This window comes from Channa argus, chromosome 18 (assembly GCF_033026475.1).
Source record: "Channa argus isolate prfri chromosome 18, Channa argus male v1.0, whole genome shotgun sequence".
Classification (NCBI taxonomy): domain Eukaryota; kingdom Metazoa; phylum Chordata; class Actinopteri; order Anabantiformes; family Channidae; genus Channa; species Channa argus.
Genome location: NC_090214.1, coordinates 486,766 through 507,807, shown reverse-complemented (window position 1 = coordinate 507,807; position 21,042 = coordinate 486,766). Strand labels below are relative to the sequence as shown.

Genomic DNA, 21,042 nt, shown 5'->3' with positions numbered 1-21,042 from the left:
TAAACATCAGCCTTTGTGGATCCAGGAACATGCAGTCATAACAAGTCTAATATGACAGTAAACAGTCAGTGAAGCAAAACGCTCACTCTGTATTTGTACAACTCATTTTTTCTGCCTCTGTGTGGACAAATGAGAGCTGTAGTTTTTGGAAGGAAATGTTTGGAAAGTTGGAATATGTGGTACTTCTGGGGACAGGAGTGTTACTCAGCAAAGCTTAACTGTGTCCACACATCAGCTGCCAGTCTGCAGGTGTTAGCACTTTCTGTGTCTCTGTCTTTGGATGATTTAGATTTTAGTCTTTGCAAAGATGATGTGATGTGTTTAAACCTGTGCTTGGTTACTGCCTGTTGACTATAGTTTATAAAGTGATGATCTTCACTGCTCAGAAGCTGAACACACACATTTTTACTGCTGCTGGTTTATTCTAATCAGTTATTGATACTGTTCATCACTTTTCACTTTATACATCAGTCGCATCACAATAGAGTTTTTCGTCAATGCACAGGGAGGTGTTGAGATTGTGTCTGTATGGACATCACAGCAAAGACATTTGAACTGTGTTTAGTGCAGCACTGAAACAGCCCAGCAACCATCTGATGTAGGAGAGACATGCATGTGATGTCTATATCATGTTGGGGGATCCACGTCCCCTTTTCCTCTTGACTGGTGATGATTTTTAAATGTGTTTGGACGTCTAAAACAGTTTTAGTAGATGGTCAGTGTCTGTCCACGACATTAAACAGACCTCAGCAGGCCTCTAAAATTCTTTACATCAGGACAGCTCTTAATTTAGATGTTTAGAGACGTCCAGTATTTGAAATATCTGGTCGTCTTTTAGGACATATTTTGAAGGTTGTTGCATATTGGGAACAGACAGTTTGTTTGCGTGGACCAGTTCTTAATTTCTTTGTTTAGAATTTCTTTTGGATGTCTGCTGACCTCCAAATACCCAACATATTAGTCCTTGAAATATGTCCAAATACTAAACTTGTATCAGGTGTCCACATGCAGAATCACATCAGACATTTTTTTTTCCTTTTTAGAAAAGAAGCTTTATTCTCATCACTGAGCACATTTTCACTAAGATTTGTCATTTTACATGTAACCTCTCGCCTTGGTGAGAGCATTGCGCAGCCACAGGGGATCTAGGGGATCTAGCTCAAGCTCAAAAGTGTCTCACTCAAAGACAAACTTGGTGTGTGGGCTGGGATTTGATCCTGGAAACTTCTGTATCCGAGCCTGACCCTCTACCTATGGACCCACTGGAACAATGTACCTGTATCATATGCAACATCAGCTGGACATCAGGGGGACCTGCTAATGAGAAATGGACGTCACAAGTACATTTACTTTATGTCTCTGCTAAGTTAAATATGTGAACATCTAAAAAGACAATTTGATGGTTTGGATGTTCACAGATCTTCACTAAAATTTCAGTATAGAGACTTAAGAATAGGCCCCATTGATGTTAATACAGGAAGAGCTCTGGAAAACCAGTAAACATGGACACATGTGTCTGTGTGTGTGTCTGTCCTCACTTGAATGCTGCATTAGAAATCACTCACTGTAAATGTGATGTCAGTCTGTCCAAGTCATCCTGAAATGACCTTTGAAAGCTTGTGTCCCCTGGGAGTCTCAACGTAACATTCAGAAAACCTAAAAAGACGTTTGGCTCTGGTGACTCAGAGGTCTGACACAAACTTAACATAGACGCTCTTTGCACGTCTCCTTGTTTAGTGGGACGTTAAAAAGGAAATGTAATATTAAAATTTCATTGATTGTTGTTTCTGCTGCTCCAGTTTAAACTGTTGGACACTTAACACCTTGTCTTTGTTTCCATTTCATTTGCAAGAACTGATGCATAAAATTGACAGAATGTAGTGTTTTAATATTGTTTAAAGAACAGTTGGACATTTACTTAAGGTGGGGTCACTATGTAATGTGATAATTCTTACAAAAACTAAGTATCTTGTGATCAGTGAATGATGTACCAGTGAAGGTATATAAAGACTGGATTCCCCTTTTCCAAGACATCTTGCTACCTGCTTCTGAGAGTGAAACCTCCTCTGATCATCACAACAAGGTACAGTTTTAACTCTTGTAGTATTTTATGATGGATTCACTCAGTCCTGACACTTTAACTTGTCTTACTTTCTGGACACAGATGGCATCAGGTCTTCATCTCATCGTGGTCCTCTGTGTGACCATTGGTCTGTGGACTGGAGCAAATGTAATAATTTTTTTCTTTTTTCTTCTTCTTTCACAACAACATCAAAGTATAAAATAGTTTTTTGGATAAAGAATTGTCTAATGATGGTGCTACTCACTGCTTCAGCAGTGTTGGATTTTCATCTCTGACATTGTGTTGTTTCCATCCACAGGCTACATGTGTCAGAGTTGGAGGTTGGTGGTTCTTCCATTTATGGTGGTGAATGCTCAGGGTGTTAACAAGTTCTGGTTCTGGTTGCAGGACTGACTGTAGATTTTCATTTGCTTTACAACAGTCCTGTAAAAAATCCTTTGGATCATCATTGTGGAGGATTTTGTTTGTTGTTCTACTGGTATAAATTGTGTAGACAAAATAATAGAGACCTTTTAGTCCAACAAGTAACAGTAGGTTTAGTTTGGTGGACCTGCTAAACTGAGGTATAGGTTCAGTTATTTGGTCTGATCCAACAAGAAATATGGAAAATGTGATTTGGCATTTGAACTTTGTTTTAGTGATTTATTATTTATCTTTATTTTGACATGTTATAAACTAACAGATTGATAACTGTCCTTCAGAACCTTGGTCCAGGTTTGGCAATCGCCTTTACCAGTTCTACAACATTCCGATGGAATGGTCTGATGCTGAGGTAATTTTCTAACATCTAGAACTGCATCAAGAGAACAAGTCCTATGGGAATATGTAGTTTTTAGACAACAGCTTTGAGTCTCAAGTGATGTGAACAAAGTTTTTCATGTTGTCTCTTTTTCTTCCATAGTTTTACTCTTTGACCTCATCTAACTCATTTATTCTGTGTGTTAATTTTTTTTTCATTTTGAATCTTGTCTCAGCGCTTTTGCACTAATCTTGATGCAAATCTGGCCTCAATCCGGACTCCTGATGTGTACAACTTCATCAGGGGGTTGGTTGTCAGAGCAACAGGAAGAAACACAGAGACTTGGGTTGGAGGCACTGATGCATCCAAGGTAAACAAGATATGAGGAAGCAGAGCTGGAAGACTGGGTGCAGCTTTAAGATGCTGTCATAAATAAAATAACTGTAGTTTTCTTCTCTTTGCTTGTGAATGAAATGATAGAAAGAAGTAAATTGACCCTTAGGAAAAAAGGAAAACTGTCATTTTCTGATTTAACTGTATTTTCAATAGTCTCCATACAGACAATCACACTAACAATAAACTGTCTCTGCTCACATTTAGTGACTGTCAGTCTGCAGCCTGGATTAGTTTGTTTGTCTGTGCCGTAGACCTGTCCAAAAACTATTAAAACCCATCAGACAGACACACTGATCCACTGGGTAAAAGTTTTTTACTGGGTAAAAGTTTTTTACCCAGTGGATATATTTTACAGTGGTCTGTAGTAAGTGACGTCAGCTGTTTGACCACTCGATTTTTATTATTATTGACCAGATGTTTTCAATGAAGAAACCGGTCAGTGGATCAGTGTGTCTGACTGATGTTTTTTTTGGGGGGGGGGATTTTGGACAAAAACAAAGGTCTTGTTGGTTTTAATGTCTGTATGAACATTTTCTCTCAGGAGCGTGTGTGGCTGTGGAGTTCTGGTGCAAGGTTTACCTTCAGTAGATGGGGCCCAGGAGAGCCTAACAACTTAGGAGGACGTGAAAACTGCATGCACATAAACCTCAGAGGTACGAATGAATACTTTTTGTTCTTGTTTGCAGTTTTTAATGAGAAACGGCTTGGAAATATATGGATGCAGGCAGGTGTCACAGTAAAACAAATACTTCACCATCTCCAATGAATAATTAGCATGTATGATCATTACATTATTACCCAATGCTGTCTTCAGCTGTTTCCAAGGTCAAGAATGAACTGTCCAACATAAACAGTGTGAACACACTGAGGTAAAGGGTTTTTCCTAACTGATAAAGCCACGTGGCCTTAAATTGATATTAGTACTGTGTTTTATGATTTTTACACCAGTGGAGGAAAAACAACTCTGCAGTGGTTTAACTATGTCTCTGTGTCCTCTGTCTACAGGACAAGATTTTGTCAATGATGCAAACTGTGACCTGAGGATGCCATTTGTTTGTGCCAAAAGAAATCTCAACCTCTAGTACGCCAAACCCCACTGATGATGTCACTTCCACTAGGTTTTTTAGCCTCAATGACATCACTGATGGAAGACCTGTTGACAAATCAGATTTTCATTAACTTTCATTTAATTAATTTCACTTAATTCACTCTGGGATTTCTATCTGTGTTGAATGTAGTACTACACATCTCTCTGCCTGTCTTGAATCAATAAACATATATGCATAGCAAGCTGAGGAATCTTTCTTACCATAATACCTTTTATTTGAACAACAACAAATAGATCATATGCAGCTTTTGGCAGATTTACTAATATATCAATGTTTTTCTCTACCATATCTAGTTACAAAGAGCTTGTGTGTCAAGTAAACTTAAAACTTCTCCTGTGCTCTGGTTTTGTGGACGTTTATGCTCATATGCATATGAAGAGTGTGGGCTTATAATAATGAGGCAGCTCTGCATAATGTTTAAATTTACATTTATTCATTTAGCAAATGCTTTGATTCAAAGTGACTTAAAAGTGAGGTACAAGGCAGCAAATATCTCAGTCAAGGAGAAAACATCAAAGCAAAATCCAATTAGAAAAGTGTTTACATTTCATGAGGTGCAAGAAAGAGCAGAAAGGAAGATTTAAAAAAAAAAGTGCATAGGAAGGTGTGGAAGAGTTCTGTTTTCGGCAGTTTTTTAAATATTGTGAGTGAGTTTGCTGAGTGTGCAGAGTTTGGTAGCTCCTGCCACCATTATGGGATCATTAAACTGAAGAGTTTAAATATACATATAAAGCTTAGAATTTAGGACTGACAGTAGGGACTTTGAATGTTGGTACTATGACAGGGAAGGATAGAGAGTTTATTGTCATGATGCAGAGAAGGAAGGTGGACATACTGTGTGTCCAGGAGACCAGGTGGAAAGGTAGCAAGGCTAGAAGCTTAGGAGCAGGGTTCAAGTTGTTCTACGATGGGTCAGATAGGAAGAGAAATGGAGTAGGAGTTTTCCTGAAAGAGGAGTTTGTGAGGAATGTTCTAGAGGTGAAAAGAGCAACAGACAGGTTGATGAGTCTGAAGCTGGAAATTGAAGGTGTGATGTTCAATGTGGTTAGTGGTTATGAACCACAGGTAGGATGTCAGTAAGAAGAGAAGGAGAAATTCTGGAGTACGTTAAACACATAGATATAATTGTTGTGTTTGCTTAAAAACTATAACCTTAAACATGCAATTCTACATATATTTAAAGGTCCAGACCTGGTATAAGGCAACATAACACTCAGCAAACACCGCTTTTGTTACCAAATGACACAAAGAAATAAACCATAAGAACCAAGAAACCAAACAATCTCATTTGTAGCCACTGAACTCTAATGTGACCGCTGAATTTAATTCAGTTGAGCATTTAAATATGAGATTAATTTCATGTTACTTTTACTCTTAGTAACAAATCAACAAGTTATTGGCCCCCCACACTCACAAAGCACCTGCTGCAGGCCTGGATGATGCATGGGAACGTGGTTAAAAACAAGCAGAAATAACAGTTGGAGTACTCCGATGTAAACAGTCAGTGTCACGGTTTGACTGCTGACCCTCAACGCTGTAAAAGAACAGAGCTATTAACTGTCCACAGGAAATTCACGGCTAACTAGCTGCTGTGAGCAGCAAGAATCCGTCAAACCAGTGAGGTGAAGTCTGACTTTTTCCTTTATTACCAGTGGAGCTGCTTTCTGGATGTCTATGGTGTGTCCTCTGAAGCTGGCTACTCAGTTAGCATGTCCTGCTAATCCAAGCTACATCGGCTGCTTTAACGACGGGTCCTCTCCCAACACACATAAAAGCAGCCTCTTACTGTTCTGCAGACCGACAGGTTGTAGCAGGTACAACAACAGGAGTCCCAATCACCAGCAACACAGTACAAACCCTAGTTTTTTCCAACTTTCTGTTCCAATGTTTTCTTCAGCCAATCACCTACTCAAACACTGACACATAACCAAACTTAGTATTAGCATCTTTACAAGTCCATTTAACTGTCCCATTGAATAAATGTAATTTATGTTGTTAAAAACATATTGGATATATTATTAACTCAGCTGTAAAAATAGTTAATCTGAATCAGCTTTAGTGGCCAAGTGTCCTGAAGCAAACAATGGTAAGTAAAAGTTTGGAAACATGTACATTTTGCAATTTTTTATTTTTAAAGGTTATCTTTTAAAATTAATTAAAACATAACAGCAAACATTTAATTGACTTAAAAAAAAGCAAAAAAAGATAATAAAAATACATCTGTAGGCATTTCCAAACTTTTGAAACTGCAGCTATATAAATAAAGATTTTCATTGTTGTTATTAAAAAGGTCTATGGACTGAAAGCGTAAATTCTGTAATGTGGAGGTTTTGGAGCAATATCATGAAATGATACAGGTGGACACTCAACGTGTTTTGACATGAGTAAAAAGGAAACAAGCGTTAGAGTATAATCTCGTTGGTCCTAACAGCTGATGTTCTGCTGTGTTTCAGGAAGTCATGTGGAGTTTGGTCCTGACTGTCACTCGGCTCTGCTGCAGCTCCGAGGGCTCATTAACCTGTAGAGATGAGAACAACAGTAGAGTGGACTTTTGAGACATCACTGAACTTTTCTTGTAGTTCACCAATGAACCTAACAGCACATCTTTGGACAGTGGGAGCACTGGGAGAACGTGTAAATACCGCACAGACCGGGGACCTTCTAGCTGGGAGGCAGCAGTGCTAAGCTCTCCACCATCATGCGCACTTCGCCCTTCGCACTTCTTTCATTTAATATCTGAACTGGTCCTCAGACTTCTGCCATACAAGAGGGTGCACACCCACACAGCCATGTCTTGCTATAGTTGTGAAGACAAACACACATTTAATGCATTCTCTATCAACTGTGTGCCAATGGAAACAGAAGTGGATGTGCAGCAAACAGAACAGAGTATTTCTGTGAAATCATGTGACCCAAGGAGTCTCTCCTGCAGACATAAAACCTGAACATAAAGTGCAGTGAGGAGTCTGTGATTGGATTCTATGTCTGCAGGAATGACTCTTTAGGTTCCATGACTCCTCTGCATCTTTATGACTATCCTTCTATCCAATGTGATTAGACAATTATAAAACAAATATAAAAAGAAGCTTTATAGACAGACTTTTACAGCATTACAGTTGTAGAGTCTACACTGAAACTAAAAGACAGGGAAACTTTTCCCAAAGCCTCAGGGATGTGGTTGTGGGGGTGGGGTGGGGGATGCTTACAGGGCATTTCTCCTAAAGAGTGATTCTTTGAAATCACGTGACTCGGAGAGTCCACCTCTCCTGCAGATATAAACCCTCTGAGCACGGACTCCTCTCTGCATCCTTCTGCATCCCCAGCATCACTGAGGATCCTGAAACAACAACAGGTAAGAGCAGTTAAAATACTGTCCGATGTTCAGGCTACGAACCAGGAGTATTTCAGTGAATATACATTTACTTATTTGTTCATTTTTTTTCATTTTATGAAAAATGTTTTACACATCTTTAATAACATCTTTAATAAAATGGATCCTGTTGTGTTTCATTCAAATCTGTTTCCTGCTGTAAAAAGCAGCAGCTCCTGACTGTGAGGGCACATAACACTACACACACTACTCTCATTTCTGTTTCAATGGCTGAAACAGAAATGAGATGAGGATAAAATCTTCTTGGGCAGTTTGTGTAAAATCATGTGACCACAGAGAGTCAGTCCCTCCTGCTGATAAAACGCCTCCCAGCTGACTCCTCTGCTCTTTCTGCTTCACAGAGCTTCCTGAAAGCAACGACACAGGTAAGATCACTGAAACAAATCCAGTCAAATACTTTCAGATGTTAAGATCAGGATACACAGAAGCTAAATACGGCAGGTTGATATACCTTTTGTGAACTTTTGAAATTTGGGGACTGTTTAGGTGTTTAAGTGTTTGTGAGCTTGTCACAATGAACAAAAGTCTCAGCAAATTAGTATTTTTGTTTTTGTTTTTCAAGATTCAGCACTCGCCTGCCTTTAGAACCATATGAACTTTAGTGACATCCCATTCTTAATCCATAGGGTTTAATATGACGTCAGCCCACCCTTTGCAGCTATAACAGCTTCAACTCATAATAATATAAATTTACATAATTCACATAAGGAGACGTAAGCAGGCGATATCACTGATTGTTCAGTTTTCATCGTAATTAAAGCAATTAACCTCGAACCTTCTGTGATCTGTCTTTATTTCCTCAGTGTGCTTTTTAATCTAGGAACAACTTAGTTTTTTACTACACACGTTTGTTTGTTGTAAAGTACATTTGGATGCTGCAAACCTAAACCTCATGATCAGGGACAGATCTAGACCTTCGTATGCTCAAAAAGGGATGCAAATTAAGAAAATCAATGGTTTTAAACTCTAATTCATTTTAGGATACAATAAGTTCTCTAATAAAAATGTGTGTGTTTGGTTTAAAAGATGCTTAATTTATTACTTATGAATTTTATGTAGTCCTCCATTTTTACCAGCAAATGGTCAAAAACCTGTATGTAATAAACAGTTGGAGAAAAGTAATCTCCCTCTAATTATGTGATAATCTGTCTGGTTGCCATTGCTAAGAAATTTAAATGTGATTAAAAATTATATGAAAACACCTTATATGTACAATTTAATTGAATTTGAATGCCCAGCCAGCTGCAAGCTTTCTGTGTGGAGTTTGCATGTTCTCTGTTTGTGTGGGTTTCCTCCCATAGTCCAAAGACATCCATGTTAATTGGTGTCTCTAAAATGCCCATAGGTCTGAGTGTGAATGGTTGTCTGTATGTGTGTCTCTGTGTTGGCCCTGAGACAGACTGGAGACCTGTCCAGGTTGTACCTCACCTCTCTCCCTGTGACAGCTGAATAGGATAAGAGGTTACACAGTGAAGCATGGTGGTGGCAGCATGGTGTGGGGGTGTTTTTAACAGCAGGGACTGGGAGACTGGTCAGGGTTGAGAGAAAGCTGTAGTAAAGTACTAAGATGTCCTCAATGAAAAATTGTTCCACAGCACTCGGGACCTCAGACTGGGCCAAAGGTTCACCTTCCAACATGACAACACCCCTAAGCACACAGCCAAGACAACACAGGAGTGGCTGATTGACAAGTCTGTGAATTTCCTACAGAGGTCCAGCCAGAGCTCTGACTTAAACCCTATTGAACATCTCTGGAAAGATCTGAAAATGTCTGTCCCCCAATGGTCCCAATCCATCATGAGTTTGTGAGAATTTCTACAAAGAAGAATGGCAGAGAATCCCCCAATCCAGCATGTTGAGTCATACCCAAAAAGACTCAAAGCTGTACTTGCTGTTAAATAAGGAGTCTGAATTACACTGATGAATGTATAAAACCCAAGTCAAGGAAACGTTTTGCTGAACAAGGGAAATGAACAAATTACATTTTTATTAACGAAGACCTAAAACAGAGGAACTTTACAACTTTAATTTAGACTTCCCTTTAACAGGCTTCAGTTAAATCTTGTTTAAACTAAGTGACCCCAAATGATTTCACCACAGTAGATAAAGTGGCAATTTGTTGGTTCTAAAACGAGACACAATTCTGTGAAAACGATTGCTTCAAAATACATGTACAAAATCCTGTGAGTGGTTAGTTGTCAACCTGTGGCATCAACACAAACTGACCCCCGGATGTTAAGTTATTTTTATTCATTTGTTCCTCAGTTTATCATCTATCCAGTGTTGTTGTACTTTTGTACAGTTATGGAGACAGAATCTTCAGAGTCTTCACCTCTATTTTGAGTGTAATTGTCAACTAGAGAACAGTTACAAGATTAACTAATCATGTATTAAAAATCTGATACTTTGATTCCCCTAATAAAAGTTTTTTTTTCTCTCTCTCTAAAGACCAACAACAGTCTTGTCCTCAGTGTGTGCAGTGCTCTGTACCTGACATCACCATGACATTGTGGTGAGTAACAATGGCCTTATTATCTATGAAAGCAAAAAAAAAAAAAAAACACACATTATATGACAACCCATGAATATATTTATATTAAAAAAAGTTTTAACATGATCTTTTTTTTAATAAATGAGTGACGTATGGTCATTGAACCGTGATCTGTGAACAGTAAAGAACATCATTGAACTAAATATTGATTGGAATGATTAGTAATGAAGTTAATGATGAGAGATAAACAATGTTTTTTGGGACTTTTTGGTTTCTGACACTTTTGCATAATTAAGTGTCAAGGCTGTTCCTCAGAAACGAACATAACAGTAGGGTTAACATGCACATGGGATTTAAGGTTGTTTTTTTTTTTGTTTTTTTTTGTTCAAACTTTACATTTTTGCAAATATTGTCTTTAAAAATGTTATTTATGTGACATTCTTTTTTCTTTTTTTTTTTTTCAAACTTTACATTTTTGCAAATATTGTCTTTAAAAATGTTATTTATGTGACATTCTTTTTTTTTTTTTGTTCAAACTTTACATTTTTGCAAATATTGTCTTTAAAAATGTTATTTATGTGACATTCTTTTTTTTTTATAATTTGTTAACTTTTAATGTGTACGCACACACTACCAGTCCTATATTCTCACTCTGATCAAAATAGTGTCCCAAGTCAAATTCTTCCTGCTGAAAATTATTGGTAGAGAAATGTTGCCATCACAATAATGAGCACAAATTCTATATAGCAGAATAAATATGCAATGAGGGAGAGGCAGCAGATCTATTACATGCAGATCTATTTCAAGTGCTAAAAGTTCACTGATTTAAAAAAAATAAATAAATAAATAAAGGATAGTTAGTGGTAATGTAGTTTAGTATGAATTAAAAAAGGACAGAGGTTGCTCACCTGTTTGCATGACAAATTCTATGAGTATATAGTATATAAATTTAGTGTTTTACAATTTTTACTTTCCTTGATAATTTTAATACAAAAAGGCAAAAACACTGAAACACGTGTTGTAATTTTAAATGCATTTTAGGCAGGCAATTATAATGGTTTGAAAATCCTGATGGGACTGCATCTTAGAATTAGATTTTTATCCAAACAATAAGCAAAACTTTCTTAAATGAGAGACAACTACATGTAGTTTAGCATTTCCTGTTTTTCTGCATCACTTTGAGACAGGATGCTCTTAATTGTAGCAATGTTCTGTAGGTGGAAGGAGGCTGTTCTGGAGATTTGTATATATGTGAGGTAATCGACAAATCCTGGTCAGAAATAACTCCAAGGTTCCTTGCAGTAGTACTGGAGGCCAGACTTCTGCCATCTAGAGTAACAATATGGTTGGACATCATATTTCTGAGATTTTTGGGCCCAAATACTATGACTTAAGTTTTGTCTGAGTTTAGAAGTAAAAAATTGTGGGTCATCCAGGTCTTTATGTCTTGTAGGCTTGAAGCTTTATTAACTGATTATTTTCATCTGGTTCCATAGATAAATATAGCTGGGTATCATCAGCATAGCAATGGAAATTCAGTGTTTTCTAATAATGTTGCCTAAAGGACACAAATATAAACTAAAAAGTATTGATCCTAACACAGAGCCTTGTGGAACTCCTTAGCTAACTTTTGTGTGCATGGAGGATTCATCATTAACATGAATAAATGAACAAACACAATTTTAGAAGTTTCACTTAAATAAGAGATCTTTTGGGATAATGCAACATTGAATGGGGCCATATCACTGGTTCTATAGCTGTTGTACATCTATCTGTAATATTTGGGGGGAGGATCTGGTGAATTCTTTCTCTAATAGCTACAATTTTATTAATAAAGAAAGTCATGAAGTCATTGCTGCTCAGAGTTAAGGGAAAACTAGGCTCAACAGAACTATGGCTCCTAGTCAGCCTGGCTACAGTGCTGAACAGAAACCGGAGGTTGTTCTTGTTTTTTCTATTAATGATGAATAATATGCTGTTCTGGCATCATAGAGAACTTTGTACATTTTTGTACATTTTTAAACTGTTTTTCCAGGCCACTTCCTTACTAACTTTCGTGTTGCTTGTTTTAAGTTGCGTGTTTGAGACTATACCATGGAGATCACCTCTTCTGGTTTACTGCCATCTTTTTCTGAGAGGCAACACTATCGACTATTGAATGTAGTGAGGCTGGAGAATTGTCAACAAGATAATTAACTTGTGCAGCAGTAACATTAAGGTGGCTACTTTCCATTGTATTGACACATTTGTTCACAGCATTTACAGATAAACATCTACTGTAATTTTTTTCTAACTGCTGCATAGTCCATTATCATAAATTTGAATGTTATTAGAGAAATACTGTTAAATTATCAGTTTCAATGCCGTATGTAAGGACAAGGTCTCGGTTGTGACTAAAGCAGTGAGTACCAATAGGTAGAAAAGCGCTATATAAGTGCAAACCATTTACAAACCTCTGACCCTGTGGTCTGTGGACAGCTGTCTAACCAGCTGAGCTGCAGCCACCCATGACTACTTCTTTCTGTATGACAGGTTTAGAATAGCATTATTGCTATTCTTAAAAGTATTTGTTCTACATTTTGGCACGGAGGATCTTCAACCAGAAGGCACCAGCTTATATTCTGCAACATGTGGGTGGCTGTCTTTAGCCATGATTGACTATGCTTTCTTCAAAGCTTTGCTTTTGTATCGACCTCAAAGTTCATCAAGGTTAGTGGCAGCAATTTCACTGCCATGTTACTCTCAAGTGTAAGCACCACCTCAGCCTGGCCATAGGCGCAAATGGGAGAAGCAGGTGAAGGTTTCTTTTGAAAGTCAATGGTCACCTCTAAACTTTTTGACACTTGTTTAAAAATGAAAGTTTGTACCATTCACTAAAATCATCCACTGCTGGACCAAGATCACTATTGATGTCACTGCGAAGAGAACCATTAACTGAATAATCTGCAAACTTAATTATATATCTGCCCACAGGACACACCCCTGAGGGGAGCCAATGGGAGAGTAGAGGACTTTGGATAAAACCATATTGACACTTACTTTCTAAGATCTTCTTGTTAGAAAGTTATTCAACCAACAGATTAGGCTACAGGCAGTGTTAAAACTGCTACTGTTCCAGGTTTGTTGGTGATGTTACTGATTTGATATTTAATATCTTAAGTTAAAATAGCACATTGATGTACAAGAGTGACATAAATGACAATGACATTGAAGGGTAAACATTTGCACATAGTTAAAAACATGTATTGACCAACTCTCCTTTTTTCTACAGGATTTCTAACCAATACCAGGACACCATCTCAGAAAGTTTTGTGCTTCATTCAGGAGCTCCTGCTGTCTATCAGCTGAGACCGAAGAAAAAACACTTTGGAAATCTGACAATGATGACTGTTGGACAAAAAAATCAAAACAAAACAAACAAAACCATTTTACTTGTTGGGGAAACAGGAGCAGGAAAATCTACTCTGATCAACACTCTGGTGAATTACACCATGGGAGTTAAGTTTGAGGACAACATCTGGTTTGAGATTGTAGAGGATGAAAACAAAAGTCAGGCAGAAAGTCAGACATCAGATGTGATGGTATATGAGATCTTTGGTTTTGAAAATAAAACTGTTCCCTACTCTCTGACCATCATTGATACTCCTGGATATGGAGACACCAGAGGGCTCAATCTAGATTTCATTGTCAGTCAAAGATTATTTGACTTGTTTCGCTCACGAGAAGGAGTTCATGAAACTGATGCAGTGGGTCTGGTGATGAAGGCGAGTGAAAATCGAGTAAGCGACCGACTGAGATACATCTTCGACTCCGTGATGTCTCTGTTTGGAAAAGACCTAGAGGAGAAAATAATTATCCTCATCACACACTCCGATGGAATAACACCAGAAAATGCCCTTAAAGCTCTTGAAGCTGCAAACATTAAATGTGCCAAAAATGAGAAGAATCAACCTCTTCACTTTATGTTCAATAACCGTCAGAGCACACCGAGAACAGAGGACAATGGGTTTGGTTTAGAGAATGCATGGAGGGTAACCAAGAGAGGAATGGGCCAGTTCACAGATTTTCTAAAGAGATCTAGGGCTCAAAAGCTGGACAAAACATTTGAAGTGCTGCATTCGCGCATCAGAGTAACAGCCTGCATAAACAACCTGCAAGACAGGCTCAAGTTGATTGAACTAAAACAAAGACAGATCCAACAGACACAAGAAGCTCTGCAAAAACATGAACAAGAAATGAAGAACAACGCAAATTTTACTGTAGAAGTTGAGGAGGTCTACAAGGTTCGAGTAGAAATCAGTGGTGGGATGTGGGGGATGGTGTTTTTTAAAGGGGCTGTCTGCTGCATTGTCTGTGAGGAGAACTGTCACTATCCTGGATGTACAATGGCCAGGAGTCCTGAAGACTGTGAGATCATGAGAGGAGGCCGCTGTACTGTTTGTACAGGGAGGTGTCCTGTGTCAGTTCACGTAAAGGACACATGGAGGTATGTGACCAAGACAAAGACTTTCAAAAGAACTGAAAATGAAATGAAAGCCAAGTATGAAAAGAACAAGCTAGAAAGTAATAAGAAGTTGAGCCTCTTGGCAAATCTTCAAGAGGAGATGGAACACTTTGAAGCTGAGAAGTGTCTGTTGCTTGAAGAGTCGTATCAACATGTTGTCAGACTGGAGCAGATCGCCCTGAATGTCAGTTCACTGTCCACTCAAGTCCACTTGGACTTCCTGATTGAGAAGATGAAGCAGAAAGGAGACGGAGAAAAGGTCAAGAAGCTGCAGGACATAACAAGTCAAATGGATAAAGGAACCATGGAAGCACTGCAGTACATGTTTAGTAACTTTGGTAATAAAGTTAAAGCTTTAAAAACAGCAATGTTTAAATGAATTATGAAGACCTGAAAGATGTCGGACATCTACAGTACTACTCTACTACTCTAATTAGTAACTCAGTGGTATCATATAAAAATCAAAAAGTTGTTTAAGTTTGTATTTTTTGTTCTGATTTCTATGAACAGTTCATTATACTGATGTTAGTACTCACAATGTAAATATGTCCAACTTTCAGCATATTGATTGACTGAAGTCATTAAATCCAGTGCTTGTATTTCAGTTTTATTGTATTTCTCATGTACATGTGATGTATTCACTCTGGAAAGACTAGTTCAGATATTTCCCATGACACAGACCGTGTGGGAACATTTTCCTGGGACATGTTTGTAGTGAGTTCAATAGATAGATGTGTTATTCCTGGTGAAACCACATCCTGAATGATTTAGTTTTCTGTGAATCCTCAATAAAAAAAATCAGTTTGATCCATAAGCAAAGTAAAGTTAAGTTTGATATGACACGTTCAGGTTTCTTCACCACGTCATTCTCTATCATGCCTGTAGAAAGCCCTCTACAAAAATGCAAAGGGCTTGACCACTAATCCAGTCGAGGGTTTGTGGATCCCCTATCCCAGCTGTTTCTGAGTGAGAGCCAGGGTACACGGTACACTCTGTCCTTCTAATGAAAATACACAACAAAGATAAATGTTTGAGTAACACAATCTCCCATTTTATAAGATGTTTTTTTTCTCTGCTCTCTCTCTCTACATGTAATGAGCCACAACACATACGTGCACACATGCATCAGAGACACATTCCAGTATTTAAACAAATGGCACTAGACCTCTGAGTAAATGCACCTGGTTACTTTTCACCTCTGTTCATCTTGGACTTGGTTTTTATCTTGTTTCTTGGTCTCAGTAGAAAGCTTCATTCTTTCCATTGATGCCATTTGTAAACCTGTCTGGACTCTGGACTAAACTGCTTTTTACTGTAAAACCTGTGGCCATGTGAGTGTTTAGACTAGTAAATAGTGACACAGTGCCATAGTCTAACATAGAAATAATAGATTTTTATTACAGCTGCTGTACCACAAACAAAACTTCTCTTCTGCTGCTTATGCAAATGGCCACAGCCAGTCACTGTAATAAAGTAAAAAAAAATTAGCGTCTCCAGTGAGAGGCAGACAGAGATCAAACTGCACAAAGCCAGTGGCCAAAACAGAAGAATAAGAAGAGGAGGTGCTGATATCAAAGTTTTGGCCCATCCATTTATTTTAAACGGCAATGCCAAAACATTAGAACCACCTCTTAATATGTGTTACTATGCATATACATGCATGTTTGTCATGGGCAATGCAAAGTTTTGTTGGACGTCAGTGCCTCGGACTCTGGACTAGGGGCCTTTCTGTCCCATTGTGCCCAGAAACACAACCAGCTTCACCCCTGTGCTTTTTTCTGTCGTCGTCTCACCCCTGCAAAACGCAATTACAACATCAGAGACCGAGAACTGCTTGCGGTGAAGTGGCACCACTGACTGGAGGGAGCAGAACATGCTGACAAATGACAAAAATCTTGAATACCCTAAAATTGTGGAATGGTTGAACTCTCTACGGGCCCAGTGGGCACTATTTTTCCACTGCTCCAATTTCACCCTTTTCCATTGGCCAGGATAGTATATGTGAGAACAGTATGTGACGCACCTTAAAACAAGAAAAACCCAGATTGTATCTTACCACCATAAGTTTCCTAGCAATTACTTGCCAAAGTCCCTGCTTCCAAGGAGACTGCCAACATCCTCACTTACCATCAACTTCTTTCGCCTTCATGCCTTCCCCTGCTATCGCAGACTGCAGCTCCCAGTTCATGACCATTTTGCATACATCTTAGGGGTTACACTCAGTCCAATGGCCAAACTAAGTAACTCGGTCAGGATCTAGAGAGTGGACTGTGCCTTCATTGTTCCTGGGACCCTACCTCCTAGTCCAAGAATATGGTCTGGGCAGAATATGCATATGACTGACTTCTATGGGGCTGGTCATTATCCCTCTCTGTAAGAAGTTTAAACCACTATTCTATGAGCCAAAGCAGGTTTTGGCCTTCTTAAACTGACCTTTAGCTATGCTTAGAGAACGTATTATGTATTGCATAGCACTAAGGATCCACCCAGCCTTCCATGCTTCCTGTATAAAACTCCAAAATAACCATATTCAAAGAAGCTGTGCCTCAAAGTTATAAGCAGGTCAGGGTTTACATGAGATTTAACTCCATAGGAAAATGTGGAAGAGTTCTGTTTCCAGCAGGTTTTTAAATATTGGGAGTGAGTTTGCTGAGCATGCAAAGTTTGGTAGCTCGTTCCACCATCGTGGGATCATTGTGCTGAAGAGTTTTGCTTGGTGTCTTCTGTGTGGTGCTGACCACAGTGGACAGGAAGGGTTGTAGACCTGAATGAGGGACTTGACGTAAGCAGGAGCTGTTGAGGTGATCACCCTGTAGGCAAGAGACAGACCTTTGAACCTGATGCGAGCAGCTTCAGGAAGCCAGTGTAGAGATCTAAAGAGTGGTGTGACATGAGCCCTTTCTGGATGATTAAAAATGAGGCAAGCTTCTGCGTTTTGGATCATCTGCAAGGGTTTGATTGTGGATACCGGTAACCCCATCAACAAAATGTTGCAGTAATCAAGATGAGATATGACCAGCACCTGTACAATGAGTTGGGTTGTATATTCTGTAAGGGAGGGTCTGATCTTTCTGATGCCCTAGAGAACATGGTCTATAATGCTCCGATGTCTATCGATGATGAACCCCAGCTTCTGTCGACCTTAGTGGGGACAATCTCTGTAGATCTTAGAACTTAGAAATCACAGAGAATAAATCAGCAGACTCAAGAGAAATGACAGAAACTCAGCTACCTCTGTAATCAACAAACACATTTCAAACAGTCCTGACTTGTGGATTATATCTCCTGTCCTAGTTTGGTGCTTGTCTTACATTGCTGCGTATCAGCGGTTACTTTTCTGCCTGACCATCCAGTATGCAGTTTGGACAAACAAATCAATGTTTTCAGTTCTGTAAATCACTTTGTTCTTCCCCCTCATCCCTTTATATTCTAAGACATTTTGTATTGAAGTTTAATAACAGGAAACGTGAATTTATTTACCCTTTATTTATACAATGGAATTTGGCTGAGTATTACTTCTCTTTTGGTAACAACCTGTTAACAGTTTAGGGAACATTTTATAATCCAGCCTGTGATAGTCAGTGTTAGATTAGACATATATATATATATATATATATATATATATATATATATATATATATATATATATCCTCAGTGAAAACCCAGTCAAACAACTTGTCAAAAACATTAAAACTGCTCTCACGGTATTTCTGCACACACCCTCATCTAGCATTTATTTTGACAGCACTCCCTCAGACACACCTGCTGTCCTCACATTCTCCTCGATCTTGTCTCTGTCTTACCACAAGACAAAGCCAAATCAACACATACTCTGCATGACACATTATCAATAGCTGCACTTGTATAACATGTCATGTTTTCTCTAAGATGATCAGAGTTCACAGAAACTATAGGAACAAGATCAGCAGGACACAAAAACTATATTGTCATTTTCAAATTCACACCAATGCAAATGGGATTTAAAACATGCCCACAGGCATCATGTTGGTGACCCCTGTTCTACACCTAAATGGTTATTTTGTCATCTGAAAAATGACAGTGTATAAAGTGACTTAATGGCAGTTCTAGCATGACATTTATAGCAGCTTTGAGCCTTGATTACACTTCCTGACTTGGTAGGCACAAACTCATCACTGCCCCTTGCGACATGGAGCCCTTCCAGTTTAGGAAATTCCATTTGCTGAATTTCTGATTTGCAGCCCATTTCCTTTTAGTTTGTGCTTTTGAATTTGTACGTGCTTTGTCCTAAGGGGCCACCGTATGAACCTATTTAAAATTAATGAGGTGGCCAAAACATTAGAACCACCTCTTCTTATAATGCACTCTAGTATGACTCCATTACCCAGTTTGACCTGTAAGGGGCTAGTTTCTGTATTGGACCCAATAAAGGTTCTTGACACAATTCCTCAGAGTTAATTAATTTTATTAAGAAGGTTGTTGTTGGCGAGGTCAGATGTTAAGGTGGTCAAGCCCTCGGACTCGCTAGGTGGTGCTGATCTTCAGCCTATGGGGAAGGACAGACAGATGAGTGCTTTACACTGTCAAGTGGGAAATAGAGTTCAGAACAAAGGTAATACTAATGACATTGCATGGGGAGGAGAGCTGAGTCTGGAGTGGAAGAAAAGGTCCTATGGGGATGGGTTAAGTGGTGGTCCTGGCAGTGTGTGAGTGGTGCATTGCTGTTAGTGGTGGTCCTGGGAGTGTACGTGTGGGAAGCAGTCGTGGTGGGTCTCCAATCCCTGGTGCAAAACAAAACTCCAAAACCCCATGGTGACAATTTCCAACAGTATCCACAAATCCCATACAGTGAGCATGTGCACTAGGTTATCCTGAGGTCGACTGTGATCTCGGTACAATAATCAATAGTTCCTTATTAGTAACTAGAGTCTCACAGGCAGAAAGTTACACGGGGCCATAGGCTCCTATGCCTGGCAGGCATAGAACATAAGCAAGGCATGAATCTAAGCATGAGCATGGCAAGGAAAATGTTCTCTTTAGTGATGGCATGGAAACAGAGGTCCTAGGTGATCGCTTGGTTCCCTATGGGAATGTAGCATCATACAGAGTCCGTGGCGTAATGTCTCCAAGCCGATAACGGAGAGAGCCAATAGGGGCTGGCACTCACAAATACAGAGTAGCAGACAGAGGCAGGTCGATAAACGTAGCATGGTCTGAACCGTGGAAGGCAACGAAGAGTTTTCATGAACTGAGGAGGTTTATAAGCAAAGTGGTCAAACCAGGTAGTTATGCTGCTATAGGCTTAGACTGCTGGGGGACCCACCCCCACCCCCACTGAGCTCCTTTCCTCCTCTTGACCCTCTCTCCTCTCCTCTCACCCCACAATTGTCACCACTGTACGACATAACATTAACTGTGTGTTTTTTCCCGTAGTTGTCTTTGTCCTTCTCTGTCCCCCTCTCTCTGTCGCTTTCCAAACCCTCACAAACATTTTTGTAAATTCTGGATCATAAATATTTAGATTAATGTATCGTTGGGCCTAGTGCCATAGTTTTGTGTGTATTTAGTGTATTGTATCGTGTATCGTGTAAAAAGTACTTTCTACCACCATTTCTGTTTTGTAAATATTTTCACTCTCCACTGTTTTTGTTTTTCCCCCATAGGAAGTTAGATTTGGTAAATGTCTGTTTTTGCTTCATGTCGATGATGGCAGCACTTTTTTTGGGGAATACATCTTATTGTTTGTTGTTTTATAATTCTTCACTTTTGTATCACTTTTTCCCCCAATTGTAGTTATAAATTATACACTTAATTGCAACATTTGGAATCCAGAGCTTTGTTAGGGGCTGTGGAAGGAGCAGAATTCTTCTCTTATCTTGTATGTTACACTTCTACTTAGTGAACATCAGAGTCACTGTCCAGGATGAGACAACAAAGATCCATGAATGCATTAGGAAGATGCCCCCAAGCAATGACTTAGTGGCTTAGTGAATACCTCAGTCAGCAGAAACCAGAGAAGCAAGAGGATTAGGAGCGGGAACCATCATGGAAGGACAAACCCCTGCACACTGTGTACCACCATCTGATACAAGTGGCTGATATGGAAAAATGCCCTTTGAGACAATCCAGCGTATAACAGCAGAATGCAAGACACTAACAGGCAGGATGTACACGGAACGTCATAACCGAGCAAAACATCTGTGCCGAAAGTCAAAATGGGACACATCTCTGAAGGTGGTAGAATGACCGAGATAAGATCTTAGCATGAGCCATGGCAAGCAGTCATGTTTCTAACAGATAATGAGATGTGGGAGGGGAGATTCTTCTGAGGCAGTTTACATAAAACCATG

At 39.1% G+C, this 21,042-nt stretch overlaps 2 protein-coding genes across 2 annotated transcripts; both read left to right on the top strand.

Moving 5' to 3' along the window:
• Positions 1 to 2,010: 2,010 nt before the first annotated feature.
• On the top strand, positions 2,011 to 4,508 carry LOC137103628 (ladderlectin-like). The gene is made up of 7 exons (XM_067484135.1): positions 2,011 to 2,083; positions 2,165 to 2,230; positions 2,382 to 2,403; positions 2,785 to 2,855; positions 3,058 to 3,192; positions 3,760 to 3,871; positions 4,224 to 4,508. Exons 2-7 carry the CDS (start codon positions 2,165 to 2,167, stop codon positions 4,298 to 4,300), a joined length of 483 nt encoding a protein of 160 aa, XP_067340236.1. The 5' UTR covers positions 2,011 to 2,083; the 3' UTR covers positions 4,301 to 4,508.
• Positions 4,509 to 10,170: 5,662 nt separating this feature from the next.
• On the top strand, positions 10,171 to 15,486 carry LOC137103625 (septin-7-like). The gene is made up of 2 exons (XM_067484131.1): positions 10,171 to 10,230; positions 13,481 to 15,486. Exons 1-2 carry the CDS (start codon positions 10,220 to 10,222, stop codon positions 15,090 to 15,092), a joined length of 1,623 nt encoding a protein of 540 aa, XP_067340232.1. The 5' UTR covers positions 10,171 to 10,219; the 3' UTR covers positions 15,093 to 15,486.
• Positions 15,487 to 21,042: the final 5,556 nt, after the last annotated feature.